Below are 18,078 nucleotides of genomic sequence, written 5' to 3'. Positions count from 1 at the left end.
CTTGGCTCCAAAAAGGGAAAAAGTAGAAAAGAGACTGACTGCTCTAGACGGTAGTAGAGGGCGTAAGTGGTTGGCAGACCCCCGTCATCTCCAGGCTCCCACCAGCAGGTGAAGGTCTCCTTCTCTGGAGAGCGGCAGCTTGTGAGTCTGGGTTTGCCTGGGGGACTGACACCTGCGGAGATATTGTGCCCATTTAGAGTGCATTAGTTGAATTCAACATCATTCTGACATTCACTGTGATATCAAAATTGACAGTTTTTATGGAATATTATTATGCATTATGCTCATGTCGTTCCACACCCGTAAGACCGTCGTTCATCTTCGGAACACAAAAGATATTTTTGATGAAATTCGATGGCTCAGTGAGGCCTGCATAGACAGCAATGGTACTTCCTCTCTCTAGATCTACCTTAATATTATAAAGTGATGAGAAAAAAAGACTTTTTAACAATATCTAGTGATGGCTGATGTCAAATCACAGCGTGATTCAGAGCGTGATTTTGGCGCTACGAACCACTGATTCAATTCGCAAAGCTCCGAAGCTTCATGAAGCAGTGTTTTGAAATCGCCCATCACTAGACATTGTTAAAAAGTCGTTATTGGTGCACAAAAAATATCGTCGCTTTATAATATTAATATTGACCCACTGTAGACAAATGAACTGATTTATGTTTTAGTACCTTTATGGATCTTGAGCCATTGGATTTCATCAAAAATATCTCAATTTGTGTTCCGAAGATGAACAAAGGTCTTACGGGTGTAGAACGACATGAGGGGGAGTAATTAATGACATTATTTTCATTTTTGGGTGAACTAACACTTTAATTATTACATTAAATGTAATGGGGAAATGAATGATTTACACTAATGTGTTTGTTTTGTGTTACATTAATAATACCTATGATACAAATGGAGTGGCATTTTGGAGTACCATGTAAATACCATAGTACATACTGCTATAGTACATATACATATAGTACAAAGTACCATGACATGAGTTTTTGATCCAAAATTGTACTTCTTTGTAAGTCTAAACTTTAAATAATTTTGATAGTCAAGTAGCTGCAATGCTGAATGAGATTTCTCTCTTTTAATATTGTTTATACCATTTACATAAATGTTAAATATTACAAATACAAAATGGTAAACTAGGCAAAAATGGATGACAAGTCTTACTGTTTAAAAGTTTGGGGTCAGTAAGATTTTTTTATGTTTTTGAAAGAAATCCCTTCTGTTCAACAAGGCTGCATTTATTTGTTTAAAAATACATTAATATTGTGAAATATTATTCTGTTTTTTTTATTATCTTAAAATGTAATTTATTCCTGTGATGGCAAAGCTGAATTTTCAGCATCACATGATCCTTCAGAAATCAATCTAATATGCTGATTTGCATTGATTTGCAAACATTTCTTGTTATTATCAATGGTGAATGCTGCTTAATATTTTTGTGAAAACTGATATATTTTTAGGATTCTCTGATGAATAGAAGCTCAAAAGCATTTATATGAAACAGAAATCTTTTCTAACATTATAAACGTCTTTTCTTTGTACTGCCTACTGTAGGTTCATAAGCAATAACACTGCTCACCTGCTGCTTGTGATATTAAATTGGCAATAAAGGTCAAACTCAGCACAGCCCAAGAGTTCCTCATTGTCCCTGATGGCTTTTAAACCCCTTCTGTCAGTGAGAGATAAGAGAGAAAGCAAGATATTAGTTCTATGATTTCCATTGGCATAAAAGAGCCCAATAACTCTTTAATAGATTTATACAAAATACATCTATTACAAATAAAAATGTGCATTAGCAAATAAAAAATGACAGACTTAATTTGGTAATGTTTGTCCCATGCTAAAATACAGGTTGTTGAGGAGAGCAGATACAGTAACTGTAATTGATTCACACGTTCATGAACCTTCTGTGTTGACAGTATAAACATAAGATCATGTTCATTTGGGAAAATTACAATGAAACAGACAATGGACAAAACAAAGACATATGCATTTAGAAAACTTTCTTTGTTACCTGAAAATAACTACTCCTTACAGACCTGAGCATTCATGCCACTTCTGATATTTTGAGTATGATCTATTAAAAAAATAAATAAAAAAACTGCAGTTCTAAATCAAATCTTGTGAAAATATTTTTTTCTGCATTAGCATTTGCTCTTAAATTGTTTGTTTGTTCAGATCAGATTTCATTATTTTTGTTTAAATATTTTTCCTGGAACAAGTGTTTTTGCTAAAATGTTTTTATCTGTAAATCAAACTGAAGGCATGTTTTATATTGTACCCATCACAGGAGGTTGTTTCACAATAATCAGATATGTTCTTGTCACTCACTGGACATAAACAATACCTATTCATTATGTTTGCATCTTTACAGAGCCCCTAAAGGGACATGGTTATAGAAAAAATATGAGATGGGAGGGAAAAATAGATTTCAATTTGTGTTCCCCAAGAAACTTTGTGTTCACTCGCAAAACCTTTACGTTCCCTTGAGAATCTTTGCGTTCCCTCATAAAACTTTTGTGTCAAATTGCAAACCTTTTGCATTCACTCAAGAAATTTTGCATTCCCCGAGAAACTTTGCGTTCGCTTGCATACTTTTTGCTTTCCCCTTTGAAGGAACTTTGTGTTTCCTCGTAAAACTTTTGTGTTCCTCCGAGGAACTTTGTGCTTCCTCATAAAACTTTTACATTCCCCTGAGAAACTTTGCATTCGCAAAATTTCTAAGGGAAACGCGAAAAATTTTGCATGCAGATGCAAAAGCACAGACATAAGTTTTGCTCCCATCTCATAACCTACCCCCCCCCCCCCCCCCCCCTCCGGGCTCCGTACAAGACAACATAAATCATGATCTATTTGATTTTAGAGAACAGGAGCAATTCAGGTCTGTTAAATTCATAGTTAGCTGTAAACTACTGTAAAAAATTTACTATCTATATTTCATGAGGTTTTGCAACCAACCGATTAAAAATACAGCGGTCATCAAACTGCCACTTTCTACATTTTACATGGCCAAAGCACCATGTAAAAAAGCAGTATCTCTTAGTGTGGGAATTTTCCTGCTAGTTTTATAGGTCATTTCTGTATGTTTGCAACATTACATAGACCTTGAGGCAAAGCTTTTAAACTTGCTTTTCAACATCACCTTTCTGACTGCTGTTGTCATATGTGAAACTACCAGAAATAATTGCTCAACTCATAAAACAGGCAGACAGATCCATGCCTCAAATCAAATTTTTAAAGGTCTAAGGAAACAATTTTTAACTCGAATTTTCATCAAAACAGACAAACACAGCAAAACTAATTTTCAAATGTTTAGCTAATGCAATATAGTAAACTTAAATAGGGAACAAAATAGGACTACATCTTATATTAGCTCTTTTATTTATTATCAATGTAAAAAAAAAAAAAAACATATTTCATGATTTATCACAACATTTTTTGTTCTGTGAAATCAACTTAAATAATTAATGTGGTTCAGATAACATATTATTTTGAGTTTCTGTTTAGTAAACCAATCGCCTTCATCGTATTAATTTAAATTTTTAATTTCAATGAACTCAAAATTTTAAAGCAACCAGGTAACTTACTTTTCTAAGTGAAACCAACCATTCATTTTTTACAGTGTGGGGTTTGAAATTATTATAACCCCAATATCAATTTTTAGAATATACAGATTTCCAGAATGAGTAACCAGGTTTAAAGTTTATAAAAGACAAAAAAAATCATTAATTATATATTAAACTACCATTCAAAAGTTTGGGGTGAATATGATTTTCTTTTAAAGAAATTAATACTTTTATGAAGTAAGGATGCATTAAATTGATTTAAAAAATGACTGTAAAAACTATTTTATTAATTTTAATAATTTATTAATAAATATGTTAACACTTCAGTATAGGGAACATGTATTCACTATTAACTACTTTAAATAAACTCCTAATTTACTGCTTATTAATAGTTACACTCTAAAAAAACTAATTCAGGGGACCTTTAGTCATTACTTAAATATATATATTGTTGTGAAATAAAAAATCTGAAATGCTTTTTACTTGTAATTGTTATTTTATTGAGCTTGGATGACACAAATTATGCCTATTGATTCAATATACTATCATGACCTGTCATAGTTTAACATTTTCAGTTAATCAAAAATGTATTTAATTTTAAGTTCTGTTAATGTAAAATACAATCTGATGATGTGTAAACGTGTTTCATTGTTTTGAGTTGTATGAACACTTCTTTTAATTTAGACGAACTTAAGTTAAGTGAAACTGGGCTGTGATTTATATTTCCCATCATGCTTTGCCCATGGCACTTAAAAGTAAATGCTAAAATTAAGTGTTATATAATGTTTTTTGCACAAGAGTAAGGGAGATTTAGCAGTAATTAGTGTTTTGTTATGCTAATTTAGAAAATTTAGTGTTACCAAGCATGTTACTTGTTACTTAGAAATGTGTTTTATTGTGTCCAAACAGCATCTTCACCTTACTTAAAAATTGTCAACATGAACGCAACTATTTAAGTCGATCCAACATAGTGTTTTAAGTTCATGTTACTTAGAAATGTGTTTTTATTGTGGCAAAAAAACGTCTTCACCTTACTTACTTACTTACTTATTAAAACATTATGTTGGATCAACTCAAAATATTGCTTTGAATTAATGTAATTTAAGTTAAAAATTCTAGTGGAAAACGTTGACATTTTTTTTTCTTGAACCAATGTTTTATTTTTTTAGAGTGTAGTAAGGTAGTTGTTAAGTTTAGGTATTGGGTACACTGTTAGACCTTGTCAGGCTTTTTTACTGTAAAGTACTGGCAACACTGTTGCTAGTAATTCACTATTGATTGTACAGTTATTTACTATAATCTACAGTATATTCCTGTAGGCTATTTTCTTGAAGATGACAAATATTACCCAGAATGCAGTGTTTTCTACAGTATATTACTGTTTTAATGGAAAATGGTTTGTTACTATCAGAATTTGGCCGTTTTTCTACAGCAAGGTCTAGCAGTGTATGATTGTAGAATAAGGTCATGCAGAATGAGGCATTAATATGTGCTTAATAATTACCCATAAACAGACAATATTCTAGTAATATGCATGCTAATAAATCTATATTTTAAATAAATGCTGTTCTTGTGAAATTTCTATTCATTCATGAATTAAATTAAATTAAATTAAAAATAATAATAATAAAAAAATATCACTAGCTGTTCCACAAAAATAGTAGGCAGCACAACTGTTACATAATAATAAGAAATGTAACTTTAGCAGCAAATTTGCGAAAAGCTCAGTAAATTACTAAATGTACTAATTTATCTACATATTAATTTGTGGAATCAGACAATCATGAGAACACCCACATTAAGTGTGCAGGTATTCAGAACTTCTGAAGTATACGACTTTGAATCAACTTGCAGATACTTAAAAGTTTGCCTGTGCGTGTAACTGAGCTCTGTAAAGTCTAAATCTATTGCTCATCTTTCCAATGAATGCCCCTACTAATGAATCTCATATAGATCACAGTCATGCATGGATGATGTCACAACCCTCTGACCTATCCTCAGTTGTGTAATTCATAGAAACTTGAACTGAAGACAAGTCCTGACTCAGAAAAACATGACTAAGTCAACTCTCTGGAAACTAAAGGATGCATGAAAGCATTACCAGCAATTGTTTTCATTAGCATTTAGCCGTTAGCTTGAGAACACACCTGTAGCACGGGAACACAAGCTAATCAATAAGTTTGCATTTTCTGCTTTGGCATGCAGACTCTTTTTTCACCTAGCGTATCAGTTTCTGTCAGCTTTATGATATTAAATGCTACCACTGTAAGCATGGAAATAATAAGCAAATACATTTGGCATCTGACTCCTCCGGAATCAGCTTAATCTCCAGCCTATCATTAATCTGACGACAAAAATAAGCACTAAGCACATGGAAAGCATGATATTAGGACGGCAGATTGAGACAGGCATAAACATGACAGATAGAAAATGAGAGAGAGAACTTTTATTTCCCCTTGTGAACAGGATGGCATCACAGATTAAAAAAAAGAAGGAAAAAAAAGGCTTCTCCAGCTGGCATTTTCTCCATATCTGATTACGTAAGAGATTATATCATCATAACAGAAAGACCCGGTCCAACTGTGTTGAGCTTCATTCCCTCTCAATGTAAAGTGGAATAGTGCATGACACTGCCCTGACACAAGCTGGCAGCCTATCAGCGCCTAAATGAGTTCAACAAGCATTAAGATTGAAGGAGGTCACTGGATTGTTGCTTTTCGATGTGAATGGTTCAATAAACCTATGCATTGCTGTAAAACTGCATCTGGCTCGGGCTCTTTGGTGCTCAATTATATCAAGTACTATTGAGACTCAATTATTAAAGACCGCCTGTGGTGAAAATCAAGCAAATGTGTCTCACTGCGTCTCATACTACAAACCACGCCCCTACAATGAAACAGCCATTCAGGATGTTATCAGAGCCCTTCCCTCTGGAATCTCTGATGTTGTGTCATCCACAGCCACTTGAAGGAAAGCCTGCAACCTTAGCCAAAATAAAAAAAAAGCATAGTGCTTGGCTGCTAACACTGCGGTATGCAGGAAAGGAGACAAGATGCCTTTTTTTAATGGATGTCAATGGAGAAGAGGCTTCCCTACGCTGAATAAACCGCTTTTGTGAGAAAATAGCTTAATAATGAATCGACAGCCTTCAGCCTTCGATCGGCTTCAACATGATTTATCTATTTTTAGAGTTTACACTGAAAAAATGCTGTTTCATAATAGAATTAACAGCACTTCTCATTCATTTCTATGGTATCCGCAAACAGTGATTGCGACTGTCGCACAACTCTGAATTAAATTCAATGATGTCAAGGCTGTAACGTGATTGATTATCAAAGCACACGTGATCCAAGTTAATCCGCGGTCACACTAGACTTTGAGCATGCAAAATTTCTTTGGACACTGCAATGGTCGTTATATGACGTCACACTCTGTCTTTTTTATAAACATGAATTCATTACACTCAAAATGTATAAAATATACAATCTACTCGACTTTATTGCAAAAGTATTGTTCTTTTAATTCAGCCAAGAGGTCACTCAGTGACATATCGATCTTCTACTAGTCACATGTATTCATGTGATGCGAATTCGCAGCTCAGAGTTTTCGCATGAGCTTGCGTTAACAGGCTGACAAATTCACATGCGTTTGAATGGAAGTCAATGGAATGAAAATTTAGCCTTTCCCTGCATCCCAATGTGCATACTATCCACCCTATCTGCCATAAATAGTATTAAATATTACTAATGTCACTATTTAGGATGGTTAGGATCAAAGTCCCTTTTGAGACAAGTCATTTCACTCGGTGGCCATCTTTGAAATGCCTCTCGGGCTTCCTGGGCATCATGCAATCTCTTTAAATGGGGAAACATCAAATTCTCCAAAACTGTTCGCCAACCTTATGATTAAATTTCATATTTGAAATCACCAATAAATTCTAACAACAACTGGCTCATAAATTTAGTTTCTAAACACAAAAAAAAAACCCTGTATTTTTCAGGCTGGATCAAGCTAATGCGCAGACCTAAATGCGCGTGTCTTCGGAGGCGCGCGTCTGACTGTTTCTATAGAAACCGGCGATTCTAACGGCCGCTGAAGTGACGCGATGACTTTACCAGTCGCCGATTGGCTCTTATTTAGAAGGCGGGACTTATTCCGCCATATTGCGCATTACACTTTCTCCCATTCAAAACAATACGAGTGACACATCTTGTGTTATTCTATAGTCTTTGTTAGTATGCACATTGCACATTAAGCTATTTTAGAAATGAAGAACTTATTTTCACAGGAAATGTCATTTTGATTATCATGGATGAGTTTTAACCAATTAAATAATTACTAAATTCAGAAAAAAATACTACAACTATTAATAAACTGTATTCTAATTGGTCTGTTGTGTACTAACCTTAATTGGCAATCAGTCAGTAAAGCTATAAAGGTGTGTGGATTGCTGACCCTTTAATCTTCAAAACAGAATCTTGGGCCGAGTTGAATCCAGTAATGAGATATCACAGCACAAAGGGGCATGTCTAACTGTTATGTGTATATACTGCCATTTATTATGTAATCAAAAAGAAAACTATTGTTGGTCTTCAGTCGTTGCACATTATGTCAAAGCATTTATGCCAAGAAATTAACATCAAAACAGGCAGTGATAATGACCCTAAGCAAGACCTTTCCAAAGATGACAACATGGAGGGATTGATCTTGCATTGATCTATTGATCTATTGACTTATCTACTGACGTAAATGTACTGAATGCTTGTCCGTTGGCAAACAAATGGTGCACTCTGAACTGTTGCAGAAAAGGCACTGACAATCGCTGTCTTGTTACTTAGTCATGTTCAATGAAAATTCAACACTGTGGTGTTTGTGGTGACAGCAAGCACAACAAGAATATCATCTACTTCTAGCAGTAGCTTCCTGCCACTCACTGTCTAACGATTTTAAGAATGTTCCTTTTGGTCTGATAATTGGCATTAGAAGATTGCCCTCCTACTGTTTACAGCTATCTTACATAACTTCCAAGTGGGGGTAAGCTGCTAAGCTGGGCGAACAGTAGCAAGCAGGGGCTTGCTGACAAGTATGACCGTATCTAAAGATTATCTAGCAACCCGTGCTCTCACCCAACTGCGACTCCATTTCTGTCTCCTATAATTCCATAGATAGACCTCTGAGAGGTTTTGCTGGCATTAGAAATCATTAGTTCTCAGATTAAAGCTATGAAAAGATCTGGGAGGATTACCTGACCTAATTTTGCCCCATCATCTGATGTACAGAAGGTTTTACATTTGCACTTTGCATTGCAAGGAATTAAAGAGGACCTATTATGCTTTTTTACATTTTAAAAATTTATTTTAGTACCGACTTCGATACCAAGTCAGTACTGAAATTTGAAAATTCGATTAGCCATTGCTCATCAGATATATCTGTGATTGGCTAAATTGATCAATGCACGGGAGAGTTTAAAAGCACACAGAAGTGTTTGAATTTGAAAGTAGGCTTCCTCAGCAGACCGGATAGTAGGGCTGGATATTGACACAATTTTCACGATTCCATTTGATTACTATTCACATGCATTTGATTCGATTTGATTACGATTTCGATTCGATTCGATATCAATTATTTTGGATGTAGTATTTCAGTTACAGTACATGGCAAATTTTCTAGAGGAAAAAAATCACTCAACTAATGCTGTAACACATGTAAGTCATTTAGTACTATAATAATACTAAAGGTTAAATTAACTTATTTTTATATACAAACGCTTAAATAACACTCAATGATGTTTTTATAATAAATAAAGTTTAGAATTACATAATCATATTTCTACTCCAATTAGTTTTTTGAAATATAAACATTTAAATCACGGCTGTCATTATTCAAACATGCATTAAAGGTGCCGTAGAACATCTTTTTAAAAGATGTAATATAAGTCTAAGGTGTCCCCTGAATGTGTCTGTGAAGTTTCAGCTCAAAATACCCCATAGATTTTTTTTAATTCATTTTTTAACTGCCTATTTTGGGGCATCATTAAATATGAGCCGATTCAGGCTGCGGCCCCTTTAAATGCTCATGCTCCACGCCCCCGGAGCTCGCGCTTGCCTTTAACAGCATAAACAAAGTTCACACAGCTAATATAACCCTCAAAATGGATCTTTACAAAGTGTTCATCATGCAGCATGTCTAATCGCGTAAGTACAGTGTTTATTTTGATGTTTACGTTCGATTCTGAATGAGTTTGATAGTGCTCCGTGGCTAACGGCTAATGCTACACTGTTGGAGAGATTTATAAAGAATGAAGTTGTGTTTATGCATTATACAGACTGCAAGTGTTTAAAAACTGAAAATAAAGACAGTCTTGTCTCCGTGAATACAGTAAGAAACGATGGTAACTTTAACCACTTCGCACTGTAACAGGTATAAAGCGGAGAAGAGTTCAAATGTGCTCATGCTGCTGCTTCTCTTTAACTGAGGCGCTGAAGTGATCTGTCACGCCACAACAGCGCCAAAACGGTATATATTTTTTGAATCTCATAATAAGATGGACGTCATTTGAAATCTGAGACTTTGCTTCATATCAAAAGAACAAAGCACAAAGATTATTGCGATTTATTGCATTGGAGGCACTACATATTCTGCTCATTCATCAACTGAAAACAGACTAATCGATTCTTGGGATTTAAGAATCGATGTCTGTTCATAAAAATGAGAATTGATTAAAATCGAGAAATCGTTACTTTTTTTACCCAGCCCTACCGGATAGACTTTCAAACGCTCCCATGTGTATCTGTGAAAGCGTATCAGTGAAGAGCGTCATTGATGTCTATAAGTATTTACAACATGTTTTTGAAGCGCTATTCACAGAAATATCTGATGAGTGTGTAAACACAATGGCCAATCAGAAGTGTTTACAAATCGGCTAAACAGCGCTCAAAATGTCATTTTTTAAATTTCAGTACCTGCTTGGTATCAAAGTTGGTACTTTTGACAACACTACTTTCTTTAGTGTGTAATGTTGCTGTTTGAGTATGAAAAAGGTCTGCAAAGTTATAAAGCACAAAGTCCACTCCAAATTATTCTCAGTAATCACTGTAGCCTTCAGTTTTCTTTCAGCAATGAACGTCACAACATTTCTAATTTAAATAATTCCCGCCCAAGGCATACACAAAATAAAGAGGCAGTTGGGTTGCGTTAGTAGTGTATTGTCACCACGCCCAAGAGATGCTGTTTTTTTCAACCCTGGATCAGTTATGGTAAGGGGAGTGATATTTCCACTCACAACACACTGATCCAGCTGACCGATAAGAGCACATTGTGCTTTTCAGAAGGAGGGGCTTCATAGAGACAGGAACCTTTTTTCTTTAAAAATCAAGCATGACAACCTATTCTAGTAGATCCCCAAAACAAAACCAAGACTTTGTAAAAGGTCTTCTTTATATTATATTAAACCACACTTGGACTAATGAATATTAACTATATAGTTCATCAGAAACTATGTGTATAAAAATAGAATGTCAACCTATCGGAATATCGTCAGGACTATCTGTTTTTACGAACTACGCATAAATTAGATTTCATGCATTAATGCAAATGAACAGGTGCATGTCTGTCATAGAGCAATGAGGTTATATGGTTGTATTGTTTCAGCACATATCAAAAGGAGATAGCTTAGCAAGTACAATTTTTAATTTAGAATTACTGAAGATGGTAAAACAGTAGTTCAGTCGAACAGATGACATGGTGCTTGTAGTCATGGCAACAACATAAAATAAAATTCATTTTTTGCTTCTTGTTCCTCTTGGTTGAAAATAAATGACAAGGTGGTGAATCATATCCCAGAAGGAGTGCATTAGAGAGTAGTGAAAATAACTGTATTGTTTCCTTCAGACATTCCACACAGTTTATATACAATTAAACCCTATAATTTTTTACTTTGTATGTCTATTAAAAGCATTTGACATGAAAATATTGTACTGTAGAAGACAGAAACAAGAAAGTAAGAGGAAAAGAAATCTTTTAATTTATTTTTGTTTTAAACTTTCCTATAAACTATTAAAAAATAAATGCAACTACAAAATTATTCAGTATATTTTACTAAAATGTAAAAACTTTAAAATGCTACATACATCCAAGTATGCTTTTTCACATTTTTGAATGTTTGGGATATAAACGGCATGTTGACACATGCCAAACATCTGCCTGAGGAACACAATTAAAGATTTCCTAGAATTGAGCCATCTGTTTAGATATTATCCAGAATTTAGTAGAAAACCATAGCAGGAAGCAATTATCAAAAAGTTCTCAAACAGAAACAGATAACTTCCATAGTCGATTAACACTTTTTTTTTCTGACAGTTTGTGTTCAGACATTTGTCGGTCTACAATGTGTTGTTCTTTCAAATGATCTTTCCTCCAGCCCCCGCAATGAAACTCTGCACCGACTGCACAATACATAACCATCTAACCAACCAACTCTTCAGAGGTGTGAGTGGCAGTTTAGTGTTGCATTAGTGGGTGACACAGAACTGAGCTGATCGGTCGTGAGCCAAATCCAGACTAATGTTAGGGATTAGGATCGTTATATTGTTGACGGGTGAGACCTGTGTCTTTGGGGGCATATCTAGTCATCCAGGTGGGTGGTGACGACTGTGTAAGATTAATTAACAGCAAATCTCTAAGGTAGTCTGCTGTCATTCAGGTATAATCAGATTGTAAAATCATAATAAATTACTAATGACACAAATATCGTAAAAGCAAGATACAAAATTGTGGCAATAAAATAACAGGCTTTTCTTTTTTGAATTGCCTTTTTCTTAAAGGGATAGTTCACTCAAAAAATGAAAAATTCAAAAGGATAGTTCACCCAAAAATTACAATTCAAAATAAAAAATGCTGACATTTTTCAAAATATCTTTTGTGGTTCAAAAAATAAACTAAGTCATACAGACTGAGGGTAAATCATACAGCATGAGGGTAAGTAAATGATGACACAACTGTAATTTTTGGCTGAACTATTCCTTTAAGAGAATAGATTCACTTCAATTGAAGTTGATTTAATGATTTAATGCACTTAGTTTCCACCAATTGTTTAATGAATGTAATTTAATATTTCATTTGTTACATGTGTAATGAAAAGGTGCTTTTGGCCCTGAGATATACTGTAATCTAAGTGAGAGGCAGTCTGGTGGAAATGCATCTGAATTTGATATAAAATCATACTATATATTTATGCAAAATGCAAAGAAAAGGAGTAGCACGTGTACTGCACAGAGACCAAAATACACTTCGTTAGTATAGATATACATCAACATTTGTTATTGTTGATGGAATAACAGAACGCCTTAGATTAACAACTGAATGAACGGTGAAACCAGTCGGACAAGCTCTCTGACATCTTCCCCTGTAATCTAGACATATATCAGCACTTATGTTTGAGAATTCACGTTTCTGCAAGACCAAGACAGATTCATACCTGGTTGCTTTCCCCAAACTTCTAAATTACGCTACATTGCATTACTCTGTTAATTTGCTCATGTTATAAGGCATTTCTAATTTCAGGGTGGCTTTGGCAGCTTGTTACAAGGTGAGCACTGTTGACGTTAAATGACATGCATTCAACAAATTGCAGTGAATTACCTGCCAGACTGCCATTTTTTAAGGTAAAAAAAAGCTCTTTTTTCCATACAACTTTACAGTCAACATCCAAAAAGGACAAAAAAACTATAACAGTCCACAAATTACCATAAAAGTAGTCCATATATGCAAGTCTTCTGATACAATGCAATGGGTTTTTAGAAGGAACAGGATAGAATTTCAATTATTCAATGAAAATCTTTCTAACCACCGAAGCTCTAATCTCAAAGGATTCAAAAAATCCTGCCTTAAAAAAGCTGCCTTAAAAAGGTTATTTAAGAATGTATTAATCGCTTCTTTATTGCAAATGTGTGAACAGCTTGTAACAAAACTTAAAGTTTCCCTAGAACTTCTTTTTAAAAGATGTAATATAAGTCAAATGTGTCCCCTGAATGTGTCTGTGAAGTTTCAGCTCAAAATACCCCATAGATTTTTATTTTTTTATTTTTTTAACTGCCTACTGTATTTTGGGGCATCATTATAAATGAGCCGATTTAGGGTGTGCGGCCCCTTTAATTCTCGTGCTCCCCCGCCCCTGGAGCTCGCGCTTGCCTTGAACAGCATAAACACAGTTCACGCAGCTAATATAACCCTCAAAATGGATCTTTACAAAGTGTTTGTCATGATTGCTGCATGCATACATCAGATCATGTGAGTATAGTATTTATTTGGATGTTTACATTTGATTCTGAATGAGTTTGAGGCTATGCTCCGTGGCTAACGGCTAACACTACACTGTTGGAGAGATTTATAAAGAATGAAGTTGTGTTTATGAATTATACAGACTGCAATTGTTTAAAAATGAAAATAGTGACGGCTCTTGTCTCCGTGAATAAAGTAAGAAATTATGGTAACTTTAACCACATTTAACAGTACATTAGCAACATGCTAACGAAACATTTCTAAAGACAATTTACAAATATTACTAAAAATATAATGTTATCATGGATCATGTCAGATATTATTGCTCCATCTGCCATTTTTCACTGTTTTCCTTGTTTGCTTACCTAGTCTGATGATTCAGCTGTGCACAGATCCAGATGTTAATACTGGCTGCCCTTGTCTAATGGCTTGAACATGAGCTGGCATATGCAAATATTGGGGGCGTACATATTAATGATCCCGACTGTTACGCAACAGTCGGTGTTATGTTGAGATTCGCCTGTTTTTCTGAGGTCTTTTAAACAAATGAGATTTATATAAGAAGGAGGAAGCAATGGTGTTTGAGACTTACTGTATGTCATTTCCATGTACTGAACTCTTGTTATTTAACTATGCCAAGGTAAATTCAAAATTTAATTCTAGGGCACCTTTAAAAAATTACTTCCTCCATAGACAGCAATTTAACTTCCACTGTCAAGGCTCAGAATTAAGGTACTAAAGACATTGTTAAAATAGTCCGCGTGACTACAGTGGTTCGACCTTAATGTTATAAGGCGACGTGAATACTTTTTGTGCACTAAAACAAAAATAATGACTTTATTCAACAATTTCTTCTCTCCCATGTCAGTCTCCTTCACAGTTGACTTGGTGAACGCAATGCAGCGCTTCCGTGTTTATGTCCGAACGCCGGCACAGTATTGGCTAACGCGATTTAAGTGAACAGCACGATGTATGCGTGTGATGCTAACGCAGGAGCCGGCCAATATTGAGTTGGTGTTCAGACGTAGAACCTGGAAGCGCTGGACATAAACAGCGTAGGAGCAAGACAAGGGAGAGAAAAAATTGTTGAATAAAGTAATTATTTTTGTATTCTTGTCACTTCATAAAATTAAGCTTGAACCAGTGTAGTCACATGGGCTATTTTAACAATGTCTTTAGTACCTTTCTGGACCTTGAAAGTGGTAGTTAATTTGCTGTCTATGGAGAAGTCAGACAGCTCTTGGATTTCATCAACAATATCTTAATAATTTGTGTTCCGAAGATGAACGAAAGTCGGTTGAGTAATTATTGACAGAATTTTCATTTTTGGGTGAACTAACCCTTTAACATAGAATGAATATAAACATCAAGATATTTAACACCTCATGACCATTCAATCCAAACTGTTAGACACATTTAACAGATATACACTCCACATGCCATGTTTGTTTCTTATTGCCAGTAAGATCCAGGCCCTCTAGATGGCTCTAACCAACAAAAGATGGACTATCACGATAGCAGGAGCTTTATTAGCCAGCTCAATAAACAACCAGAGCAATATGAAAGTGTGTTGAGCACTCTCATTGATACAGTGGCTAAATGGCCACTTAGGAAGTGGCAGGTCTCACGTTAATTAGGTTAAGAAGCTATTGTGAGATCTTCTGTTGTGTTCAGTACACGTCACACACAAAGCACTGGGTTTAATACAGATGAATATCAAATACATAAAAGATGAAAAGAAAAAGCTGATTTCTGCTCATACTGCACACTTTGTCCGACCTCAGTTTATTGAGAACATCAAGATGAACAATTAAGATTATTTTTTATTGTCTGACCATAAAATTTAACCAGAATTTCTTAAGCTTCAGTTCAGTATTAAAATATAGATCAAAAGTAATCACTTCTAATGAATAGTATAAAGAAGCATGTTTATATGAACTCAAGCTTTCATTCATTTTCTGTGTTTAAGACATCTTAACAAGTGGTTTTGAGTGGAGCAATTCTCTCCCAGTTTAGAAAAACTGTCAATATTCTAATAATCAATACTGAAAAGAATATTTTTTGTTGTTGTCTCCACTGATCTCCACCTCTGTTTGAACTGCATTCCAGCTGACAAAAGGATCAAATATGACACCAAATCAACTCTGTAGCATGACAAGTCACCCATTATTAAACTGTTGACACTCATTGCCGAATTGGAGCACTGAAGACTTCACAGTTATTCTGTCCTCTTATGCTCAGGATTAGACTGATGCAAAGCTCATTACATAATGAACGCCTATATCAGCACTTTCCACCCGCTAATATAATTAGACTCTAAAGCCCTGCTCTGATTCTGGACCAGTGTGAGGCTACTTGATGATCATGTCAAAATCAAAAATATTTAAGTCACACGCTACATTAGTGCATGTTAAATGCAAAATAACGAATTAAAATAGCTGCACATGATAACATATAGCCTTGTTAATATATAATTGCATGCAACTATTGTAATTCATTCATGTTCACTCACAATGATTCACAGATTAGTAATTCAATGCTATTACTTAGAACAACAATAAATACACTATAATACACACCCTGTATATAAACGCTCTAATGTAAAGTGTGACCTATATTTGATAAAAGTCACAGATTGTGATAAAGAAAAAAAAAACCTTCCCTTGTCCTGCATGGAATTTTAGTATGAAAAATCAAGTAGTAAAGTAAAAAGATGTATAAATACAACATTATACAATTGTATAAATATAACATTATACAACATTGTATATAAAAGATGTTAACAAAACTGTACAATAAAGTGGTTTTCTTAAGGAGATATTTCTATCTATCGATCGATCTATCTATCTATCTATCATCTAAATTATTTGAATAAAAGCAGTTAACTTAGATGTTACCTTATGAAGCACACTGCAAGCTAACTAACTAATAACTATTTAAACAATAGTAAAGTTGATTAAATATTAAATGTTTAAATAAGTAGATTAAATAGTATAATTCATATTGCAGAATTAAATATTGCAGTTCAGTCAAATCATTCATCAGAACATTTTTACCATATAAATATACTGTCTTGCATTATAAAATTGTTGGGTAGCCTACTTACGCTAGCATGCAGTCATCTCGAATGTTAATTCTAATCAATCAAAAGCATTCAATAAGAGTTCTTCGACATCTCAAAAAGCAGAAAAGTAACAGTTCTGCGCTTACCTGCTGTTTACAGAGCTCCTCTAATCCCTCTTTAATGCTATCAGGATGGCTACATTGAACTGGCTGATTTCTGCTTTTCTTGCTTATGTAACAGCACACTCGTAAAGCTTAGCTTATGTCTTGAGCAGACGTGCGTTCCTACAACACTCAGGTAAGTCAAATGCCTCCGGGTGATGGGCATCTCCTATCTAACCGGTCTGTCTGGCGGTGGGCGTGGTTTCGATCGCTCAGCTCCTCCCACACCAACTCCTCTCACTCCGCGCTCTGTTGTGTACTGAGCGTTCAGTCAGTGCTGATGCTGTGATTCTGCTGTCGTTTTAACGATACATGAATGAAAAATGGATTTAAGATTGCTGATTTACCATATGGATTAAAAATATGTGATTTGCCTCATCACAACAATAAATACATTTTGAAAGTGCTCAAAATACCATAAGAGGTAGGCTATATAAAAGAGAATTTACATTTCATTCAACTGAAATGCTTGGTATACTGCAGCTTTCTTTGTGGTTTTGAGAGGTGGGGGGTTGAAGAAGAAGAAGAAGAAGAAGAAAAATGTAGAAAGAATATACACACACAAAAACTTTTCATGTATCATTTCACTGCGTCAAAAGTCTGAATCATAAGTGACTCATGACTTCAAAATCTTGAGTGTTTATTTTCCTTTTAGATGTACTACTATCAGTATTGCTATTTTTAATCATGTATACAGACAGACAGACAGACAGATAGATAGATAGATAGATATAGATAGATAGATAGATAGATAGATAGATAGATAGATAGATAGATAGATAGATAGATAGATAGATAGATAGATAGATAGATAGATAGATAGATAGATAGATTATCTGTTTAAATGTATGATACAGATGGCAATTATTTATGACCATCCAATATGACGCTAAACTACTTGCATTTGCTGTCCAAACACATGACTGTACATGTTCTGCTCTTGCTCAAACACTGTAAAACCTGTTGTGATAAAGGTTACATATCATCCTCTTAAGTA

The 18,078-nt window shown here is 34.6% G+C and overlaps 1 protein-coding gene across 1 annotated transcript in view; it reads right to left on the bottom strand.

Moving 5' to 3' along the window:
- The window catches only part of prlra (prolactin receptor a), a 31,538-nt gene extending 14,332 nt beyond the window's left edge, over window positions 1-17,206 (bottom strand). The window contains exons 1-3 of the mRNA XM_067376476.1: window positions 17,067-17,206; window positions 1,592-1,681; window positions 40-172 (exon numbers count right to left, since the gene is read on the bottom strand). Of these exons, the coding sequence (XP_067232577.1) occupies window positions 40-172; window positions 1,592-1,655 (197 nt within the window). The 5' untranslated portion in view covers window positions 1,656-1,681; window positions 17,067-17,206. The remainder of the gene's footprint in view (window positions 1-39; window positions 173-1,591; window positions 1,682-17,066) is intronic.
- Window positions 17,207-18,078: the final 872 nt, after the last annotated feature.

The sequence above is a fragment of the Chanodichthys erythropterus genome, chromosome 22 (genome assembly GCF_024489055.1).
Source record: "Chanodichthys erythropterus isolate Z2021 chromosome 22, ASM2448905v1, whole genome shotgun sequence".
Lineage (NCBI taxonomy): Eukaryota > Metazoa > Chordata > Actinopteri > Cypriniformes > Xenocyprididae > Chanodichthys > Chanodichthys erythropterus.
This window is presented reverse-complemented; position numbering and strand designations above follow the sequence as displayed.